The sequence below is a fragment of the Nansenia antarctica genome (assembly GCF_963989245.1).
Source record: "Nansenia antarctica genome assembly, chromosome: 8".
NCBI lineage: Eukaryota > Metazoa > Chordata > Actinopteri > Argentiniformes > Microstomatidae > Nansenia > Nansenia antarctica.
The window spans coordinates 7,999,510-8,022,302 of record NC_137678.1 but is presented as its reverse complement, the minus strand read 5'-3'; the positions used below and the strand labels follow the sequence as shown (position 1 = coordinate 8,022,302).

Below are 22,793 nucleotides of genomic sequence, written 5' to 3'. Positions count from 1 at the left end.
TAAACCGGATACATTTTGTGAATATATATGGTTACTTTCTCGCCTGAAAACATATTAAAACTTCATAAAATGACATATTAACACTTGTAGAGGCAAATTAAAGCTTTTCGCTAATGGCGGCCAAAACGGAGGTTTCAAAAACACTCGCCAGCTGGTCGTGACGCGTGCGCGTGCCAGCTGGTCGTGACGCGTTAGGCCGCACCCCCGGTAGCTTTTGCCCAGCGGAAGGTTTTTCCCTGACAGCCCTACTCTAAGGTAAAGGTAGCCAGGGTGGCCCTACTCTAAGGTAAAGGTAGCCAGGGTGGCCCTACTCTAAGGTAAAGGTAGCCAGGGTGGCCCTACTCTAAGGTAAAGGTAGCCAGGGTGGCCCTACTCTAAGGTAAAGGTAGCCAGGGTGGCCCTACTCTAAGGTAAAGGTAGCCAGGGTGGCCCTACTCTAAGGTAAAGGTAGCCAGGGTGGCCCTACTCTAAGGTAAAGGTAGCCAGGGTGGCCCTACTCTAAGGTAAAGGTAGCCAGGGTGGCCCTACTCTAAGGTAAAGGTAGCCAGGGTGGCCCTACTCTAAGACGGTACGCTCTTGTTTGGGCGTAAAGATGATTGGCTGTTCAAAAGAAGCCAATTTCTGACGTCAAGACTGGGACCTATACCATAACCTTCTAGAAACAGCTTTAAAAAAAAAAAAAGGAATGGAAATTCAAAATGTAACGTGTGTAAAATTATTATATTTTGTATTTTCGGTGTTTCTTCAATACACCACTGTGCAAAGAACATTAAAAAGACAAGAGAATGAGACACTAGAGTGGGCAGTGACAGAATTTGTTACAAATCAGCAAAAGTCAAGCAACTATTTCTTCAAGAAGAAACTAACAGAAAAATATGTTGGCTTTTTTTCTGAGAAACCAACAGTCAACCGTTTACTCTTCATAGAGCACACAAAGATGCTGTTCTTGCCTCGTGACAGTGCAGTGCATTGTCAGTAACTTAAGCTTTCAAGATGAAGTCTCTCGTCCGGTTCTCCCGTCGTTAGCTGGCAGCCTTTGTTGTCCTGCTGTTGACAAAGTCTGCTTTCCTGTATCCAGCCTAGCAAAGACAAGACAGGAGAACAACTTGATCAACCGTTGTGAGTAAATCTTTGTCATTATTGAGAAGGTAAGTCATTCACCAAAATAAGGCTTCAACCACAAAACCATTTAGTTCCGACAGAATGGAGAGCGAAGATAACGGCATTTGCCGAGGAGTTGGACGGCCTTCTTGTCTCACAGTTGAACTGTGATCAGATTGTTCTCCAGATACTTCCCAGTATAAGGGTTAAATCCCATTTCCCACGGTGCTCAAAATGAAAACATTCCATTTAGATTATGGCTTAAATTAATCTAAATAGAATCGAAATTAGCCTGGAAAGTTGTAGGCCTAATAAAATGATGCTCTGATACTAAGTATACCATGTTCTGATGTTTTGATTGAAAAGCAAAACATCGCAGCCTGCCTGTTGCTTCCCAGTATTAGGGTTCAATCCCATTTTTTCCAACCGATACCGATAACCGATGTTTACCCGCTTCTCGTGGCCGATAACCGATATGATAACCGATATGAGAACAGATATAATTTCACATTTGATAACCTGTAGTTCATGCACACCTGAAGGTAAGAAAGGCTGTCATCCAGGAAACCGGAAATAAATGCTGCTAACAGCTAGCGGCTAACAAAGCACAGCACTACGAAAGTTTCAACTGTATTTTAATAACATCACAACATGCTGATAGAACATCAACATGCTAAAAACACATAACTACACATAATTAGATGATCACACAGTCCTTGCTTTTGAACACGTCCTAAAACTAAAGTATATTTACAAGCCATGTAAACCGATAGCCGATTACCTCCGGACAACAATAACAATGAATCAATTTGGTTGTTACGTCGTAACGTGTTTCCGGGTCCAACGTTGGCTGAGGCGCTCTCTTCGAAATGCCTCAGTAATAATAATAATTCATTATATTTATATAGCGCTTTTCCGAGGCTCAAAGACGCTGACAAATGATGATAAAAAACGATTGAACTGTCATTCTACCGCTGTAGTACACTGGTATTATGGTGCAGGGAATTTCTGGTTTGGACCCGGAAATTGCTAAACGTCACGTTTGACGTCAGACTTAACAACCGAATTCCTCAAAGTAAACATATTAAGAGAGCTATTTATAGCGGTTTCACGTATGCGAGTGGTGTAGCCCATATATGCATTGTGCGCATATTATGTGATATACGACACGCGTGAAGCATTTCTGCGACACGCGTTTCTGTTAACTGTTTTCGTTCCCTCATCGCAGTATTCAATGCCAAAATCATATTCCTTCCATACAGCGTGCTTGCAATGGTGAATCTTCAGGTGACTTATGAGATTCGTTGTGTTGTAACTCGTAGACCTTTGCCCTCCTCTCCGAACTTTTGCCGAACATGTATTGCAAATTGCAAACGCACTATCTGCCTCAGAAACTCAGAAAAATGTCCACACCGGGGAAGCCATGTTTCGCTCTCGTCTCTACACTGCGTGGCTGTACGCAGGCGCAGCATCATGAGCGCGACAACCTGAACCGGAAATATTTCCGGCTTCATATTATCGGCTCTATATCGGCTAAAATTTAATAAAACCGATACATATTTAATAACATGAATTTCCCAATATCGGGCCGATAATATCGTGCATCCCTAGTGCTAGGTAGTGTATAGTGTGTAGGGTGTAGGGTGCTAGGTAGTGTATAGTGTGTAGGGTGCTAGGTAGTGTGTAGTGTGTAGGGTGCTAGGTAGTGTGTAGTGTGTAGGGTGCTAGGTAGAGTATAGTGTGTAGGGTGCTAGGTAGTGTGTAGTGTGTAGGGTGTAGGGTGCTAGGTAGTGTGTAGTGTGTAGGGTGTAGGGTGCTAGGTAGTGTGTAGTGTGTAGGGTGCTAGGTAGTGTGTAGTGTGTAGTGTGTAGGGTGCTAGGTAGAGTATAGTGTGTAGGGTGCTAGGTAGTGTGTAGTGTGTAGGGTGCTAGGTAGTGTGTAGTGTGTAGGGTGCTAGGTAGTGTGTAGTGTGTAGGGTGCTAGGTAGTGTGTAGTGTGTATGGTGCTAGGTAGTGTGTAGTGTGTAGGGTGCTAGGTAGTGTGTAGTGTGTAGGGTGCTAGGTAGTGTGTAGTGTGTAGTGTGTAGGGTGCTAGGTAGTGTGTAGTGTGTAGGGTGCTAGGTAGTGTGTAGTGTGTATGGTGCTAGGTAGTGTGTAGTGTGTAGGGTGCTAGGTAGTGTGTAGTGTGTAGGGTGCAGGGTGCTAGGTAGTGTGTAGTGTGTAGGGTGCTAGGTAGTGTGTAGTGTGTAGGGTGCTAGGTAGTGTGTAGTGTGTAGGGTGCTAGGTAGTGTGTAGTGTGTAGGGTGCTAGGTAGTGTGTAGTGTGTAGGGTGCAGGGTGCTAGGTAGTGTGTAGTGTGTATGGTGCTAGGTAGTGTGTAGTGTGTAGTGTGTAGGGTGCTAGGTAGTGTGTAGTGTGTATGGTGCTAGGTAGTGTGTAGTGTGTATGGTGTAGGGTGCTAGGTAGTGTGTAGTGTGTAGGGTGCTAGGTAGTGTGTAGTGTGTATGGTGCTAGGTAGTGTGTAGTGTGTAGGGTGCTAGGTAGTGTGTAGTGTGTAGGGTGCTAGGTAGTGTGTAGTGTGTAGTGTGTAGGGTGCTAGGTAGTGTGTAGTGTGTAGGGTGCTAGGTAGTGTGTAGTGTGTAGGGTGCTAGGTAGTGTGTAGGGTGCAGGGTGCTAGGTAGTGTGTAGTGTGTATGGTGTAGGGTGCTAGGTAGTGTGTAGTGTGTAGGGTGCTAGGTAGTGTGTAGTGTGTAGGGTGCTAGGTAGTGTATAGTGTGTAGTGTGTAGGGTGCTAGGTAGTGTATAGTGTATAATGTGTAGGGTGCTAGGTAGTGTGTAGTGTGTAGGGTGCTAGGTAGTGTATAGTGTGTAGTGTGTAGGGTGCTAGGTAGTGTGTAGTGTGTAGGGTGCTAGGTAGTGTGTAGTGTGTAGGGTGCTAGGTAGTGTATAGTGTATAGTGTGTAGGGTGCTAGGTAGTGTGTATGGTGTATGGTGCTAGGTAGTGTGTAGTGTGTAGGGTGCTAGGTAGTGTGTAGTGTGTAGGGTGCTAGGTAGTGTATAGTGTGTAGTGTGTAGGGTGCTAGGTAGTGTATAGTGTATAGTGTGTAGGGTGCTAGGTAGTGTGTAGGGTGTAGGGTGCTAGGTAGTGTGTAGTGTGTAGTGTGTAGGGTGCTAGGTAGTGTGTAGTGTGTAGGGTGCTAGGTAGTGTATAGTGTATAATGTGTAGGGTGCTAGGTAGTGTGCAGGGTGTAGGGTGCTAGGTAGTGTATAGTGTATAGTGTGTAGGGTGCTAGGTAGTGTGTAGTGTGTAGGGTGCTAGGTAGTGTATAGTGTGTAGGGTGCTAGGTAGTGTATAGTGTGTAGGGTGCTAGGTAGTGTATAGTGTGTAGTGTGTAGGGTGCTAGGTAGTGTATAGTGTGTAGTGTGTAGGGTGCTAGGTAGTGTATAGTGTGTAGGGTGCTAGGTAGTGTGTAGTGTGTAGTGTGTAGGGTGCTAGGTAGTGTATAGTGTGTAGTGTGTAGGGTGCTAGGTAGTGTATAGTGTGTAGGGTGCTAGGTAGTGTATAGTGTGTAGTGTGTAGGGTGCTAGGTAGTGTGTAGTGTGTAGGGTGCTAGGTAGTGTGTAGTGTGTAGGGTGCTAGGTAGTGTATAGTGTGTAGGGTGCTAGGTAGTGTATAGTGTGTAGGGTGCTAGGTAGTGTATAGTGTGTAGTGTGTAGGGTGCTAGGTAGTGTATAGTGTGTAGGGTGCTAGGTAGTGTGCAGGGTGTAGGGTGTAGGGTGCTAGGTAGTGTATAGTGTGTAGGGTGCTAGGTAGTGTATAGTGTGTAGTGTGTAGTGTGTAGGGTGCTAGGTAGTGTGTATGGTTTAGGGTGCTAGGTAGTGTATAGTGTGTAGTGTGTAGGGTGCTAGGTAGTGTGCAGGGTGTAGGGTGCTAGGTAGTGTATAGTGTATAGTGTGTAGGGTGCTAGGTAGTGTGTAGTGTGTAGGGTGCTAGGTAGTGTGTAGTGTGTAGGGTGTAGGGTGCTAGGTAGTGTGTAGTGTGTAGGGTGCTAGGTAGTGTATAGTGTGTAGTGTGTAGTGTGTAGGGTGCTAGGTAGTGTGTATGGTGTAGGGTGCTAGGTAGTGTATAGTGTATAGTGTGTAGGGTGCTAGGTAGTGTGTAGTGTGTAGGGTGTAGGGTGCTAGGTAGTGTGTAGTGTGTAGGGTGCTAGGTAGTGTGTAGTGTGTAGGGTGTAGGGTGCTAGGTAGTGTGCAGGGTGTAGGGTGCTCACCTTCCTGTAGGCAGCGCGGAGCTCTGTGTGGCTCCACAGGCTGTGCAGCAGACAGCAGGCTGCCTGACCCGCCCGGGTGGGCCCGTACCTGAGGAACACCAGAACACACACAGAGGACAAGCTGAGCTGGGGGTCAATATCAGTTCACACTCAGCTTATTGACCTGAGGGTGAGCTCTGCTCTTTGAAGTAAGTCAGTAAGTAAGTAAGTCAAGTTTTATTTATATACAGGGTTCCTACAAGTTTCAACAAGTCAAATTTAATAGCTTTTTTAGACCTCTTTGAATATCATTTTAGACTATTTTAGCCACTGTATCATAGCTTTTTGTCATCCTTGAGGTGATGACATTAGGGATTTCACTGCCATACAGACAAAAAAAGTCTGAAGGATAATTAATATAAAATAAATAATTCCCATAATTACTCAAAAGTAAATGTATTAACATGAACACTTAACTGTAGAAAGTCACTTCAACGTGAAGAGAACAAAGTGCACAAAAGCTTCCTTGCAGGACAAGCTAATCTCATTTTGAAGACCTAGCACCTCATTCTTTAGACCTAATTAGAAGAAATCCCCCATCTCATGGCCGTTCTAGTGTTAAAAGACTGACCCGTTGTCCATGGCGCTGATGTTGATGACCTTGGGCAGGGCGCCGTGGTTGACGATGGCCCGGACGTGCTGCACCTCGGCCTGGCTGACGTTGATCAGGATGTGGCAGAGGGACACCATCACCTCGGAGGGCAGGGCGGAGCCCGCGTCAGAGCAGCTAGACAGAGAGGCCACCAGCTCGGGAAGCAGGAGTCTGACTAGAGAAGGAGGAACACAGGCAGGTATGTGTCTGACTAGAGAAGGAGGAACACAGGCAGGTATGAGTCTGACTAGAGAAGGAGGAACACAGGCAGGTATGTGTCTGACTAGAGAAGGAGGAACACAGGCAGGTATGTGTCTGACTAGAGAAGGAGGAACACAGGCAGGTATGAGTCTGACTAGAGAAGGAGGAACACAGGCAGGTATGTGTCTGACTAGAGAAGGAGGAACACAGGCAGGTATGAGTCTGACTAGAGAAGGAGGAACACAGGCAGGTATGAGTCTGACTAGAGAAGGAGGAACACAGGCAGGTATGTGTCTGACTAGAGAAGGAGGAACACAGGCAGGTATGTGTCTGACTAGAGAAGGAGGAACACAGGCAGGTATGAGTCTGACTAGAGAAGGAGGAACACAGGCAGGTATGTGTCTGACTAGAGAAGGAGGAACACAGGCAGGTATGTGTCTGACTAGAGAAGGAGGAACACAGGCAGGTATGTGTCTGACTAGAGAAGGAGGAACACAGGCAGGTATGTGTCTGACTAGAGAAGGAGGAACACAGGCAGGTATGAGTCTGACTAGAGAAGGAGGAACACAGGCAGGTATGTGTCTGACTAGAGAAGGAGGAACACAGGCAGGTATGTGTCTGACTAGAGAAGGAGGAACACAGGCAGGTATGTGTCTGACTAGAGAAGGAGGAACACAGGCAGGTATGTGTCTGACTAGAGAAGGAGGAACACAGGCAGGTATGAGTCTGACTAGAGAAGGAGGAACACAGGCAGGTATGTGTCTGACTAGAGAAGGAGGAACACAGGCAGGTATGTGTCTGACTAGAGGAAGAAGGGAACACTTTAGAAACACACTGGACTGAGAGATGTGAGACCGACGAGATGTTTTGTTTACTTCATGCGCTCACAGACGCTTCGGTGCTTTTGTCGACATGTAAAGCTAGGACTTCAAATAAAGTGTTACCTTTCAGGGGATTGTGGTGTGACATATTTGAGGGGAAAACTCCAATGTCATTAATTCCTCTTTAATGCTATAGAGACCCTCAAGACACAAGATGCTTCTTGTTTTTCTGTTTTTGAAATAAGAAGTGTCAAGCAGTTTGTAAACACTAACACTGCATAGACATCGCTGAGGCAGCGTGTTTGAGTAGGAGCTAAAAGACTGAAATTCTTGTAAATGTAGAAGTATGAGTACGAAATAAGTACAAAGTTGCAGTAGTTGTTCTACTATGCTCATTGCTCAGCTTACCGATCTCGCTGTGCAGCTCTTTGTAGCGTGAGACGTTCCTCAGCAGGGACACAGCGGTCCTCTTCACGTCCCTCTCTCCCTCCTGCAGAATCTTCCGGACCTGGAGGAGCCCGTTCTCCCGTTGGACAATTGTGTTCGCAATCGCATGTGACACCTGGCCAAGCCAACATACAATACCTAATGAACTGATATAATAATAATAATAATAATAATAATAATAATAATAATAATAATACATATTATGTACTTATATAGCTTTTCTAGACACTCAAAGACGCTTTACAAACTGAAAAGATTGAGTAGTAATAATAAAAAGAAACAAAAGATAAATAAAAGAAAGTATAGGGGTCTAATTAATTTGTAGATGACTAAATCTAAATCTTAAGTGTCTTTGTAGGATAATCTGCTCTGTATACTGCAAGTACACCTAGATTTCGGGCGGAGAAGCGGCGAACAAGCAACGCCAGTGTCCTCTCTCAACCGGCATTTTTACAATGCCATTCAATACACAACCACTGTGAAGTCAAGCCCCAAGACAAAACAACATGTGACAGGGTCTGGTGAAAAAAGTCCTCAAGTAGGGTAAGGTCATTTTTCAGTTTTTTCCAGATTATGAAAGTATAGATTCATTTTTGTTGTTGTTGTATGTTTGTATTCTCTACACTCCTACACGCATTATAAACCATGACTGTTCTTACTGCACCATTCACCTATTCCAGTATGGTCGTTCAGAAACGGCCTCAAAACGAGATATTAGCCGCCAGGGTAGAAGACCAAACTGTGATGGCCCTATAGCTACAAATGCTCCTTAAGACCAGCTTTTGCTCTGTGTAAAATATGGTGCTTTTATCACAAAAGGCAAAATGTCTTCAGAATGTGGCATCTAGCCACCCCACTATACAAAGTATTATGATGGGGAATGACTTTAGACAAATTACCACTTTTAATAATAATAATAATAATAATAATAATAATACATTAGACTTATAACGTTTTTCTAGACACTCAAATACGCTTTACAAACTGAAAAGCCTTCATAAACACTTAGACAATGAACATCATTATGAAGCATATTCTTACAATACGGAGGGTGTCGCATTATGTTGCAGAACTCTGTATATAGCTGTATATAGCCTGCCCTGTATATAGCCTGCCCTGTATATAGCCTGCCCTGTATATAGCATGACGTGTTTATCAATGATTTGTGAAGGACCTGTGTGGCTTATGAAAGCTGCAAAAAGCCTTCAGATAGGATTACTCATGATTATTAAACCCATATCTGATTAACTGACAGAAGGATTAAATGGTAAATGGACTGACTTACATAGCGCCTTTATCCAAAGCGCTTTACAACGGCCTCTCATTCACCCAATCACACACACATTCACACACCGATGGCGGCAAGCTGCCATGCAAGGCGCCGGCCGGCCCCGCTCACTGGGAGCAATTTGGGGTTCAGTGTCTTGCCCAAGGACACTTCGACATGTGGCCACCCGGGGCTCGAACCGCTGATCTGCCGACCTTGCGATCGTTAGACGCCGGCTCTCCCTACTGCGCCACAGCCGCCCACACGGATGACATTGGCAGGAATGTACCCAGAATCCCCAGAGTCTTACCACTCCGTTCCCAGCGGTGATGTTCTGCAGGGCGCCCACCGCGGCCTCCTGGGTGAAGTGGCGGACACAGCGGGCGATCAGAGACAGGTACATGCGTACGGTGATGGCGCTCCACAGCCACTCCACCCCACAGGGGTTCCCTTTCTCCTCCAGCAGAGGGCACTGTTTCTCCAGGAGCTGGGACCCAACCAATGAACAAAACAGGAAAACAGGAAGCATTTCATTTCTCTCTTACATCCCTGCTGTACTTTTGCGGTACTTTACCTTGCTGTTTTACTAGGCCTAACAAAAACAATCATTCACAATGTTGAAGCCCAGTTCAACTACTGTCTGAGGGATTCACTGAGCGTAACGTCTCTGTGTGCTGTGGATCCCCGGGCCCCGGCTGGAGAACAGAGGCCTTCAGCGCCACGGACAGCGGGGCAGCGTCATAGGTGTGTCATCATTATTCTCTTATTCGTATTGGATATTTCATATGCATCATCATACAGTCATCATACATACAGTGCAGTAGGCCTAGTAGTAGCACACTGATGATGCATTTTCTTAAGGTTTTAAAGAAAAAAATACAGTACCATGAATTCTTTTTTTTTAAATTAAAACGTTTTTGTAAAAAACAAAAACAAAATTCAATATTAGATTTTTTTTTGCCCACTTGCAGTACCCTCGCGACCCACCAGAGGGCCGCGGCCCATAGGTTGGGAATCGCTGGTCTAGCTGAACAAGAAACCCATCTGGGAGCCTACCTGGGTGATCTTGACACTGCGTGAGCCGAAGCAGCCCGGCGTCTTGGCCTTGGGCGCCAGCTGCTGGCGAGACTCGTAGAGCTCGTTGGCGTACTTCTGTGGAAGCTCCGCCTCTATCTGGTAGGAGAGGTTGTGCAGGATGCACACGCAGTTCTCTGTGGACTGGGGAAGAAATGAACGTCACATCCAGGCACTACTGTATGTACACATGGTGACACTGCAGTTTCACAGCCCAGACAAATCAGACCATCAAAGGTCATTGGAGTTATTGAGTTATTGAGCTGATTAGATGATTTGGGTATGACATTTAAAGGTGTTTATTGGATGGGAAGTGAGTCACACATTTTCCTCACATAACTTTTCAAACTAGCTAGGTGTTCCCGAGTGAGAACGACAGCCTTGTTAAAACACAGTTCCATGTCTACACCCCACAGGTGGAACAGTACCATGTCATCTGACTTGTAGTCGGCGATGGTCCCGCGGATGTAGTACACCAGAGAGTCAATCAGGTTCTCACACTCCCGCATCGCTTTACGGCCGTCTGGGCCCGCTGAGCTCAGGTTACTGGGGACAAAAACAGCTTTTCATCACTTTGGTGCCACAAAAACAAGCTGCATGTTATACAGTATGTTATACTGAATGGATATCTAACTTTAGAGGCCTTACAATAAACAGCATACTGTAGAAGACTGTAATAAACTACCGACTGCGTTTACAAAGGGAAATTAAAAACTTTATATGATTGGATAATCGTGGGTGAGGCAATCAAGTCCCTGTTATAGAGCGACTCTTCTAATCTACATGACAAGAGGTTCAAGTACATCATAACGTGGGTTTGTCCGCGAACGCGAACAGGAACGGTTCCTTGGCGGTGTGAAAGCCCTATAAGTGAGGATGTCATGGAGGATATAGGATGTCACTGACAAGGCATCATGAGAAGTAACACCGTGGTGGGAGATTGCTGGCAAGTGAATCAGATCGATGGGGACCTGGTCTGTAGCCCAGTAGAGCTGTACAGCAACACCCCTACCATCTACAGAGAGAGTGTGAGTAGGCAATATTTTCTCCAATCCATCATTGAAACCGAAACTAGTCATATTTCAATTAAAGGAAGGTTATTTACATGGGTCTGTATCATCCTGACTGTTTGAACACATTTGGAAGCTTGTATGATTTAATAAAAAGTAAAACTACATGAGATGGCTAGTCCTCCTGAACATGTTTACAAATGTGTCTGTTTGAGTAAAACTACATGACCAGGGGCCTCATTTATAAAACTGTGCAGAGGATTCACGTGAAAAGGGTCCCACGCTGGTTTCCCTTTATACATCACAAATGACTCAAAATGTGAGCAAGCGTCTTGTCGCTTTTAATGTCCAGAGTTTAATGTCCATAGTTTAATGTTCATAGTGTAATGTCCATAGTTTAATGTCCAGAGTTTAATGTCCATAGTTTAATGTCCAGAGTTTAATGTCCAGAGTTTAATGTCCATAGTTTAATGTTCATAGTGTAATGTCCATAGTTTAATGTCCATAGTTTAATGTCCATAGTTTAATGTTCATAGTGTAATGTCCATAGTTTAATGTCCATAGTTTAATATCCATAGTTTAATATCCATAGTTTAATATCCATAGTTTAATATCCATAGTTTAATGTCCAGAGTTTAATGTTCATAGTTTAATGTCGAGAGTTTAATGTCCATAGTTTAATGTCCATAGTTTAATGTCCAGAGTTTAATGTCCATAGTTTAATGTTCATAGTTTAATGTCCAGAGTTTAATGTTTATAGTTTAATGTCCATAGTTTAATGTCCATAGTTTAATATCCATAGTTTAATATCCATAGTTTAATATCCATAGTTTAATATCCATAGTTTAATGTCCATAGTTTAATGTTCATAGTGTAATGTCCATAGTTTAATGTCCATAGTTTAATAAATATGATTCCCGATTTTTAATCTGCACGTGTATGAAAGGTGCTATAAAAATAAAGCTTATTATGATTATTATCATCATTATTATTATTATTATTATTATTATTATTATTATTATTATTATTATTATTATTAATGTGAACTCTCAATTGTATTTTGAACGACCATTTTATATCTGTAAACTGCATCATGTTCCCTAGTCCAACCACCTTAAGCAGGTTCTCCCTGATTTCTCCAAAACTCATCACTTCATCAGGTAGCTGCTGTAAAAGGATCATGTTTTCTCAGTCAGCTTAAACAAAAACTAACAAACTAACAAACTAACAAACAAACTAACTAACAAACTAGCCTGCATCCAGACCACCTACCGCAGACAGCCTGTGGCGTTGAAGAAGATGTCTGGGTCGGCCAGGAGCTCGTCTTTAGGGTTCTCCCCCTCAGAGAGGCCTGAGCCGGGCACCAGCACCTGGCGGGTGAGGACGGGCAGAGCCTTCATGGTGAGATGCTCCTTCAGCAGGTCATGGGAGGACAGGTTCCACAGCAGCCCTGGGCATGGAAGAGGAGGAGGGATAGGAGAGGTTTGGTCAGGGAACAGGGTACTATTGGTACTTCTTCCAGCGAAAAAACACACACACACACACACTCGACAAAGAGCCTTTCCTGTGACATTTCCATGACATCAGCTAGATGTGAGATGTTTCTGTCTCTTCCGGACGTGCCTCTGTAGCTCACCAGTTAGCTGCCGGCGGGTCTCCACGTCGCAGCTCGTCTTCAGCAGGTGTAGTATGGCCGGCACGCCTTCGTTGTCCTTCACCTCCATCTTGTTCTCGCCGCTCTCGAAGATGACGTTGCGCAACGCCCCTGCCGCGACCCGCTGCACTTCTTCACTGTCACTCTGCAGCAGTCTGAGGAGCTTTGGAATCCCATGCAGGTAAAACACCTGGGGGATAGAACCAGACATTTTACTTTTTGGGGGGGGGGGATTTTTGGCATTTAGCAGACGCCTTATTCCAAAGCGACTTACAATCAATACATTTGACCAAGCAAGTGAATCATCAATCCACCAGTCGTATCAGGAAGAGTAATCCAGCTCAGGCCAGGGGCCATTGGCAGTCTCAGTGATAGAAGGAAACGTTTAAAAAAAAATATATATAGACACTGGAGAACAGAGAAACAGTACAAGGGGGGCAGTAGAAGTCATAGGGGACGCAGTAAAGGGGAAAGCGGATGTCTCAGGAGACGCAGTGCTGGGGGGTCTCAGGAGGAGCGGCGGAGCCTGACAAATTCTCAAGTGAATCTCCGAACGATGTTATTCAAGAGTTACCAGCATGTATGTACAGTATGTCGAACTAGAAATACATTCCGAGTCTTTAAGAATCATGTACTCAAATAAGTTGACACGATGCTCAATAGACCATCAAATACACGACTACATGATTGGCTGATAGCTGTGAAAACAGCAGAGTAACAGCTCTGTTGGAGACAGTGGTGGGCCACACCTACCATCTTTTTAGCTTCAGCACTGTTGAAACATTGGTTCTGAATGAAGCCAGCAGCAGAGATCTGTGAGTCCTCGTTGTCCTGGGTCAGGAGATGGACGGCCCTCTCCATCGTCAGCGCAGGCTTCTTTCTCACCGGCTTCCTGTTTATGATAGGACGCAATTAAAGAGGCATTTTTCCTGTCTATGGAACACACACCTCCTTGATAAATGGACTGCACTTATATAGCCCCTTTATCCAAAGCGCTTTACAACGGCCTCTCATTCACCCATTCACACACACATTCACACACCAATGGCGGCAAGCTACCATGCAGGGCGCCGGCCCGCTCATTGGGAGCAATTTGGGGTTCAGTGTCTTGCCCAAGGACACTTCGATATGTGGCCAGCCGGGGCTCGAACCGCCGATCTGCCGACCTTGCGATCATTAGACGGCGGCTCTACCTCCTGCGCCACAGCCGCCCCATGATCAATCCTAAGAGTTTCACCCTGATTCCCAAACAACCCCTAATACTGGTGTAGATCTGGGAAGGTTCCCCAGTCAGCAGGCTGTGGGCCAGATCTGGTCCTGTGGTGGGACGTGTGGCCGGGTGCTCTGGGATGTGGTCATCTGGTTGTATGTTCCTGTAGTTACTGGGCCACGTTTGGTCGACATGTGGGGGACCAGTGGGTGAGAGTTGGAACTTTGCTTCGTGGCAAACTCCGGCCTGAGGTTTGCACCCCAAATAAGTTTCGCCAGTTGCTGGGTCACAAACAGTGGTGTAGTCTAGGTGATACGCAGGACTACGCCGTATACCCACTAGGAAAGGCCAAGGATTTCCATATACCCACTTAAACATGTGTGAGGAATCACCTACCTGGGTGCTGTCATCTAACCCTGAGCTAGCCTACACACCTGCTACCACCTACCTGCTGTCATCTAACCCTGAGCTAGCGTACACACCTGCTACCACCTACCTGCTGTCATCTAACCCTGAGCTAGCCTACACACCTGCTAACACCTACCTACCTGCTGTCATCTAACCCTGAGCTAGCCTATACACCTGCTAACACCTACCTACCTGCTGTCATCTAACCCTGAGCTAGCCTACACACCTGCTACCACCTACCTGGGTGCTGTTATCTAACCCTGAGCTAGCCTACACACCTGCTACCACCTACCTGGGTGCTGTTATCTAACCCTGAGCTAGCCTATACACCTGCTAACCCCTACCTGAGCTGTCATCTAACCCTGAGCTAGCCTACACACCTGCTACCACCTACCTGCTGTCATCTAACCCTGAGCTAGCCTACACACCTGCTACCACCTACCTGGGTGCTGTTATCTAACCCTGAGCTAGCCTATACACCTGCTAACCCCTACCTGAGCTGTCATCTAACCCTGAGCTAGCCGACACACCTGTGTCCGGCCTCGGCCCTGTGTGGGAACGAGCCCATTGGATTTCAATGTACATGCAGAGCTGTTGGGTCGTGGCAGCATGGTGTGTACACCAATTCGGTTGTTAAGTCTGACGTCAAACGTGACGTTTAGCAATTTCCGGGTCCAAACCAGAAATTCCCTGCACCATAGTAGCAGTGTACTACAGCGGTAGAATGACAGTTCAATAGTTTTTTAGACTGGGATCTATTCATACAACAAGGGACACAGCACTTTCCCGTTTTTCCCATATTGTCAGGGTCTTTGAGCCTCGGAAAAGCGCTATACAAATATAATGAATAATTATTATTATTACTGAGGCATTTTGAAGAGAGCGCCTCAGCCAACTTTGGACCCGGAAACACGTCACGACTAAACAACCGAATTGTATACACCTACCCAATCCTCTCCACCACAGGTGCCCTGACCGTAGGTGCTAGAGTCCATTTGTGATTCAGGGTAAACCAGCTTCTCTAATGTCAAAACACTGAACATGGAAAACTGTCTTCATAAGAACCTTTCCAAGAAACCCAAGAACACTGGATTACCAATCAACATGGACATTAACTCATTTTAGCCTATCTGCTCATGCTTTAACTGTTCTGACACATCCAATTATGTTCAGATTCGTCACAGAACAGGAAATGGAATGTAGAGAGAAAGAGAGAGCGAGCCGAGAATCACCTTCATCCTCTCCAACAAAAAATGTCTTCAGGAAATAAATAAACTAAATGACACAGTAAGTTTTGGTTAAGGTTAGTTTGTAAGGTCTAAGTTTGTAGAAAAATAAACCCTATACACACACACACACACACTCACAAGGGGCGCTAAAACAATGTTGTTATGTAATATTGTTTGAAAATAATAGTGTTAGTGGTGCTGGTGGAAAGCCAGTGAAGTACAGAAAGACTGTGTAAGGTAGGGAGATGAAAGGGATATGGAAAGTTACATTAATGAGCAGAGGTTGTACATTGTTTCCCTTTTTTAAATGTATCTTTATTGTATTTTATCTTTACCTGATCTTTTTACTGTTTTCCCCTGATTTTATATTCATTATATGCTTGTATATGTTTTTATATATGTTTTTATATTCACTTTATGTTCTTATTCCTGTTGTAAAGCACTTTGAGCTGCATTTCTTGTATGAAAGGTGCTGTATAAATAAAGCTTTACTTACTTACTTACTTACTTACACACACACACACACACACACACACACACACACACACACACACACACACACACACACACACACACACACACACACACACACACACACACACACACACACACACACACACACACACACACACACACACACACACACACACACACACACACACACACACACACACACACACACACACACACATAATACATCTTACTGTGCCGTTGCTTCCTTAGCGTCTGTCTGTTGAACCTCCGCCGCCTCCCTCTTCTGCCCCATGTCCACCTCCATGCTGACCAGCGAGGCTGGCCTTGACCCCTGACCCCATGACCCCTGGCCCTCCCTCCTCACTTGGGCCAGCCAGGCCAGGTCGTCTGACCCCGGGGCAGCTCCAGACCCATATCCTACTTGTCTCCTCACACTTGTTGATTCCTTTTGGACCTCCTCCATCAGATATGGAGCCCTGTTTGAGCTACTTTGGACCTCCTCCATCAGATATGGAGTACACTGTGGGCTAGTTTGGACCTCCAACAGATATGGAGTACACTGTGGGCTAGTTTGGACCTCCAACAGATATGGAGTACAGTTTGGGCTACTTTGGACCTCCTCCATCAGATATGGAGTACACTTTGGGCTACTTTGGACCTCCATCAGATATGGAGCACAGTTTGGGCTACTTGGATGAAATGAGGTGGACGCAGCAGGAAGGGGCTGCAGGCCTCCCGACTGAGGCTGTGGGCGGCTCCAGCCGGAGGCGGCGGTGTGAGCAGAGGCGTGCTTCCTGGTGCGCCACCGGGGGACCTCAGACTGGGCGTAGTGGCGAGACAGGTCTGTCCCGGTCCATTGTTCCATCAGACGTCCCCTGGGGGCCCGCTGGGCAGGGAGGGTACAGGTGCTGAAATGGAGGGTCCTGTAAGCCAAGCCGCCGCGAGATATCTCCGGGCTGGGGGAAGGAGACACCTCTATCCTCCTGGACGGCCTTCTCACGTTCTCCCTCAAACTCAACTGGCTGCAGAAGTCCACTCCTCCATTCTGGCCTGAAGATGAACGTATCTAAAGAAAATAAAAAATAAAAAAGATGAATAAGGATTTCTTGTCACACTTTATATTCAAGTTTTTCAAGTTTCAAGTTTTATTGTTGCGTCACATTACACAAGGATAAGAGAGTAAAATAAAATAAAAAAGGCAATAGGCATAATTGAAGATAAAAAAGTGACAACAGTACAGGACATAAGTGACAAATAAGACAGGATACAATTAGCAGTACAAATAGTAAATACAATAGATAGTTGAAGTACTAAAGTGGCTGTGAGCTTAAAGTTTAGGTAGTATGTATACATGGGGTGTGCTTGGGGATGATAGTCAATTGTCTGCAGTAGGCTTGTTCATGAGACTATAATCGCCTGGGGGACGTAGCTGTTGGTTAGCCTGGGGGAAGTAGCCGTTGGTTAGCCTCTGAGTTTTGGCCCTGAGGCTCCCACTGTTGTAACAGGCCTACGAGGTAACAGCCATATAATAAACAACTTAGTCCATTCTGTTCAGAACATCTTCTTTTCCCTTTCTTCTGTCTCCTTGGAAACCATTAGTCATGGTAAACATTAGTCACGGGTAAACGTTAGTCATGGCTATAAACGATTTAATGTCATGACATGAGGATGTTGTAATGAGATACCTAGTACAAGGTGATTACATAAATGATTATAGCTTTACCCTTGTAGCTACTTTTATGGTTTGCCATAATGACTATGGTTCTGCTACCTTAGAATGTCATCTGTAGCTCACACGTTACAACCCTAACCCTAACCCTAACCCTATGTAACCAACCACTTCATAGGGGGGGTGGGTGTTCCTTCCTTACCCTCATGTTCGATAAGGATCCATCTGTAGAATCAGTGATGCTTTTTGGGTTTCTGGAGAGCTGGAGACTACCTGAAACACACGTTGTACATGTTAGGATTCTCTGTAGGTGAACACGCACATTAGAGCTGATCATCTGGTCAATAAAGATGTGTACTACGATATCATAGAAATGTACAGCATTGCCAGACCTTTACACAACCACCTCCATGCCCAATGAACACACAGACAAACAGGCTACTGTTCATGTGGGGAGCATTCACTTTAGCAAGAGCATACAAGGGAGGCACACTGAGGAAATCCCACCTGGATTTGTCAAAGAGCATATCTTTTGAATATCATTTACATAATTGTATTCATTCATTATAATAGTCATAACGAGGGCCTACGTGACATCAATGCTTGCCAAACGAGGCTCAGCCTGTGATCATGTCTTTTCACAAATGATCTCTGGTGGTTTATCTATTATCTATTATTGAACAGATGGTTGGCCTGTTTGGTTTTGTTGCGTATCCAGGTATGTGTGTAAGTGTGTGAGACGTTGATATTAGAGGTTGATGTTACCCCACAATGGGGATGGTTGTCACAAGTGCACAACACGTATTTGACGGTCCACATCTTCTGAACAGAATCATCTTAAGGAGAGTAAGGGCACTCCATTACTACCTGACACTTCAGACTTCCTTTACACGGGAAATGGAATCTATAAAGGATACAGTTTGTGAGGGATTCAAATAACAGTAAAAAGAAGTGTGACGACCAACCAGACCCGTCACCAGGGCCCAGTCTTAGGGTGGGCCAATGAACTGCATGGGGGGGCACAATTATTATTAACTATTTTATATAATCCAATATGCTATGGTATTCGTCATGCAACACTGACATGCATAGTAGGTTGCAGAGGCTAAATTGGACACGTAGCCTACCGATGAAGACTAGACCTAAAATTATCAGAATGCAGCAAATAACATAACAATAAACACAGGCGAAGCTGGTTTATTACAAGGCCTTAAGTTGTCGACCCGAGTAGGCCTAAGCTAAAATTATTTGAATGCAAGTTACTTTATAGCGTGGAGAGGCCAAGTTGTGCATTACAATGCGCACAGGTCAATAATTGGCACCAACCCGGCACACGTACAAGAACAAGAATTAAATAAATGCCAGGGATAGCCTACGTAACAAAAATTAGGAGACTGGCACGCAATCAGTGCACTTCCAAAAGGGATACAGTATGACCGACCGATCGTGTGATCATCACATTAAAACCACCCATCTACAGCAAATAGGATCAGCCAGATCCTCATCATTGAACACGTTATACACAAAGCACATTAAATATAGCATAACCGTGCAAACAGCTCATCTCTCCAGTTGAAAAAGCTGTCGAGAATACAACTAGCAAAACATCACCACGGCGTGTGCTCACACGGACACACACACACACACACACACACACACACACACACACACACACTCCTGAGAATCAAGGACCCCAATTGAAATAAGCCAGTGGCTTTCTTGGGTTTTTATCCTGTTAGTTGACCTTGTATGTAATATGTACTTTCATGTACCTACTTCTGCAAATCTTCTAATAAAGTTTTCAATCAATCAATCAAAAAACACACACACACCCGGCTCAGAAAAGAAGGAGGAGGCGTTTTTCAGTGCTGAATCTCCTCATCAGTAAGTCCTTCCACTCATCCTTGAACTTGTGGGTGAGGTCCTTTTCGAAGGCAAGCTGAATCAGTTGAGCCTTGCGCTTGTGCAACATGCTGCGCCGATGCTCAGAGAAAACATTTTTAAGTGTTGAAAAAGAGTTTTCACAAGTCGCGGTAGACGCTCCCAAAGTTAGGGCGAGTGTATAAGCTTGGATGACAGTTGGCATGGCCTGGAGTGCTGAGTGGAATGTATACTGAGAATATTGGCTATTGTCCATTGTCCATCTTTGGGGGGAAACGAGGTGTCCTCCATCTTCTTTACCAGGAACCCACCACGAGCCACAGCATATTCAGATTCAACCACTTCAGTTCGAGCTAATCTTAGGAGAGGAGTGACCTTCGATGGATCCATGAAATCCTCGGCCTCTGGGTTTAAAGCAGCCAGCGCACCAATGAGCTTGCAGCTGCGCTCTCCAAAACGCGCATCCATCTCTCCTTGCACAGCATCAATAACACTGTAAAACACTCCCAGGAACTCTGTCTTTTCGCCAGTGTCCCTCTGTGACTGTCCAACCGTTCCTTCAACTACAAATGCACCAAAGCTCTTGTTAATTGTGCGTCTTCTCTTAGTTGGACAGCTGGGACCAGCCTCGTCAGTGGCTGAGGCTGGAGGAGAGCAGAGGTCCCAGAGCGCAGTAAACTCATCCTCTGTGCGCAGTGATTTTATGCATTCAGATGCACTGTTCACAAGAGTAACCGCAGTGAACAGGTCCATGTTCTCGCTTTGTAGCAGTCTGTTTGGTGGCTCGAAAAGTAACAAAACTTTCATCGGGGGGCTAGCAAGGCTAGTAGTAGCCCTAGCCCTAACAGTTGGGCTAGTAGGACTTACCTCACTAGTGGTAGCCGTCGGGGTGCTAGTGTCAGGCTGCCCACAGTCGCTAATGCTGGTGCTACGTATGTCCATCGGGGTTGGGTGCAGCTGCACCTTTCGAGGATTTACCGGTAATCCACTTTCTTATATCCATCTTTATTCAAAAAGCTTTATCCATCAAAAAGCGCAGATTTCACTCAACTGCTCAGTGCTCGCCTCACACAACTGAAATGGCGAGAGCAGCAGCGTGCGTAACGTGCAACTTTCAACTTTCAACTTTCAAATGATTGGTTGTCACTAGAATCCCGTCCAACAAAATGAAAAACACACTATTGTTTCTCAATTTTAATGTCTTCATTTAACATAAAATATGATATTTTTTTTTTTTTTTTTTAATATCTGGCTGCCAGTTGGGGGGGCACCAGCACGTCTGTGGGGGGGCCTGGCCCCCTGAGGCCCGCCCATAGTGACGGGCCTGCGACCAACCCCGTCCTCCCCTATGTGTGTGTGAGATGTTGATATTAGAGGTTGATGTTACAGATGTAAACAGTAAACGTATATATAAACAAGACGGCGAGAGCTATTTACCAGTGGAGGTTGTCTGTCTGCCCTTCCGAGCCAGTGTGAGCTGCACTTGTTGCTGGACCCGCAGTGAGCCGCGGTGGTGTGAGAGGGTCTGGACCCGCAGTGAGCCACGGTTTGTCAGGCTGAGCTGGCCCAGGTGGTCCTCACACTGACCCAGGTGGTCCTCACACGGCACAGCCAGGCTCGTGTCATTCGCGTCCAGTAAGGCTACGAAGGAGTCTTGCGCAGGTAAAACCGACTTGATAAACTGTGATTCCTCCATGGTGTTGTTTTTCAAACGTGTAAGTCCATATATCATGTAGATTCATAAAGACAAGTGTCTAAATAAACCGTCCCGTCCCCTCGCAGGTGGCTTCAGGTGACTTCAACGCACAAGCTGCCAGTGTTGCCAGATTGGTCTGATGTTTACCAGCGCAATCAGTGCTCAAAATCCGCCCAAATTGATAATAAAAAAAAACAGCCCAAATATTATAGCATAGAATATATCATAACACATATCAAAAACGAATAGGATAGAATAAATGAAGGAACTGCTCAAATACCAAAAATAATATCGGTTGATTCTTTCGATTAGCAATGCTTGTGTCAAAGTAAATAATAGATGCTTAGTCAACGCTTAGTCTTGTGTCATGTTCAACGCGATGGCAAAATATGATCATGTAAGATAACCTCAATTCAATCATGCTATTATCATATGAAACCCATGTCCATGTGACATGGAAGTCTCAATGAATGTGCCTTTTTTAAAAACCAACACCCTATTGAATTAGGCTCATGAATCTAAATGTGTTCATTGCACATTAGCATGGTGATCACAGCGTGTTTAACACAGGGCCTGGCTGTCAGCAACACAGCCACCAGTCTCTGTCAAGTCCTTTCAAATGACATACAGGGTATATACAGGAATCTGGAGGTTCATTTCAATACCTTTCTAAGACTTTTTAAAGACCTTGTCAATATGTTTCCGGACCTCACCGCCACTAGGGGGAGCTGTAACCGTTGACATCAGTGACACCTTTAACTTAACAGTATGAGTTTGCAATAGAGTGTTTCTCAACCCTCTCCTCGGGGCGCCCCAGCCGCTTCACATATTTGATCTGTTCCACCACCAGCACACCTGATTCAACTAATCAAGTACAAAGCAATTATGATTTGTACTTGATTAGTTGAATCAGGTGTGCTGGTGGTGGAACAGATCAAATAGTGTGGTGCGGCTGGGGCGCCCCGAGGAGAGGGTTGAGAACAACAGAATTTCCGGTTCATCTTTGTTTTTTAATAAAACTAATAAATTCACGAACTTTTACTAAAGGTTTTTAGGACTCAAACTCTTTGGACAGAGTCTAATTCAGAAAAATACCAACACAATTCAAGACCTCATAAAAATCGTGATAAGACTTTTTAATACTTATTAAGGGTCTTGATTTTCCCAAAATTGATTTATCAACTTTTAATACTTTTCAAGACACCGCGGATACCCTGGACATAGAATGAATGGACAGAATTTAGGCTGTGTTCTTCATGGGAAACCAGCCCAAGTTCTGTCCACCGGCCCAAGCCCAGTTTCACCAGCACAATGCAACCTAAACTAGCCCAATTGGGCTGGAAACCCGCCCATCTGGCAACAGTGCAGGCTGCCTCACCGTCCCTCTGGGTGTGGTCTCAGACCTGGAAGATCACTTTACAAGGAAGCATTAACCCTAAACCATGTAATATGACCACAGTCCTGGATTGTATGATAATAAACAGTCAATCCACTGTTTATAATCCTTTGTATAGCCTAACCCCTGTTATTATTATGATCAAGAAATGTCCATAATATAATATTTCATTGAAGTATTTAGGTCAACTGTCAACTGTCAACGGGGAAACAAAACATGTTAGAAAAGAAAAACACTTGTCTTTATGATCAGATAATCGATATTCTCTGTGTCGTTTGTTCAATTAGTACAAGCAAAATGTGCTGTCAGGACAACAGTACTCTTCCTGCTACGACTGGTGGATTGATGATTCACT

General features: G+C 45.0%; 1 protein-coding gene across 1 annotated transcript; it reads right to left on the bottom strand.

Moving 5' to 3' along the window:
* Positions 1 to 1,022: 1,022 nt before the first annotated feature.
* pkp2 (plakophilin 2) lies at positions 1,023 to 21,042 on the bottom strand (the record flags this gene model as incomplete). The annotated part of the gene is made up of 12 exons (XM_080537989.1): positions 1,023 to 1,079; positions 5,371 to 5,458; positions 5,981 to 6,176; positions 7,432 to 7,585; positions 9,048 to 9,224; positions 9,794 to 9,955; positions 10,240 to 10,357; positions 12,094 to 12,271; positions 12,458 to 12,665; positions 13,229 to 13,367; positions 16,027 to 16,846; positions 20,784 to 21,042. The coding sequence occupies 12 exons, from the start codon at positions 21,040 to 21,042 to the stop codon at positions 1,023 to 1,025; spliced, it is 2,556 nt and encodes an 851-aa protein (XP_080394115.1).
* Positions 21,043 to 22,793: the final 1,751 nt, after the last annotated feature.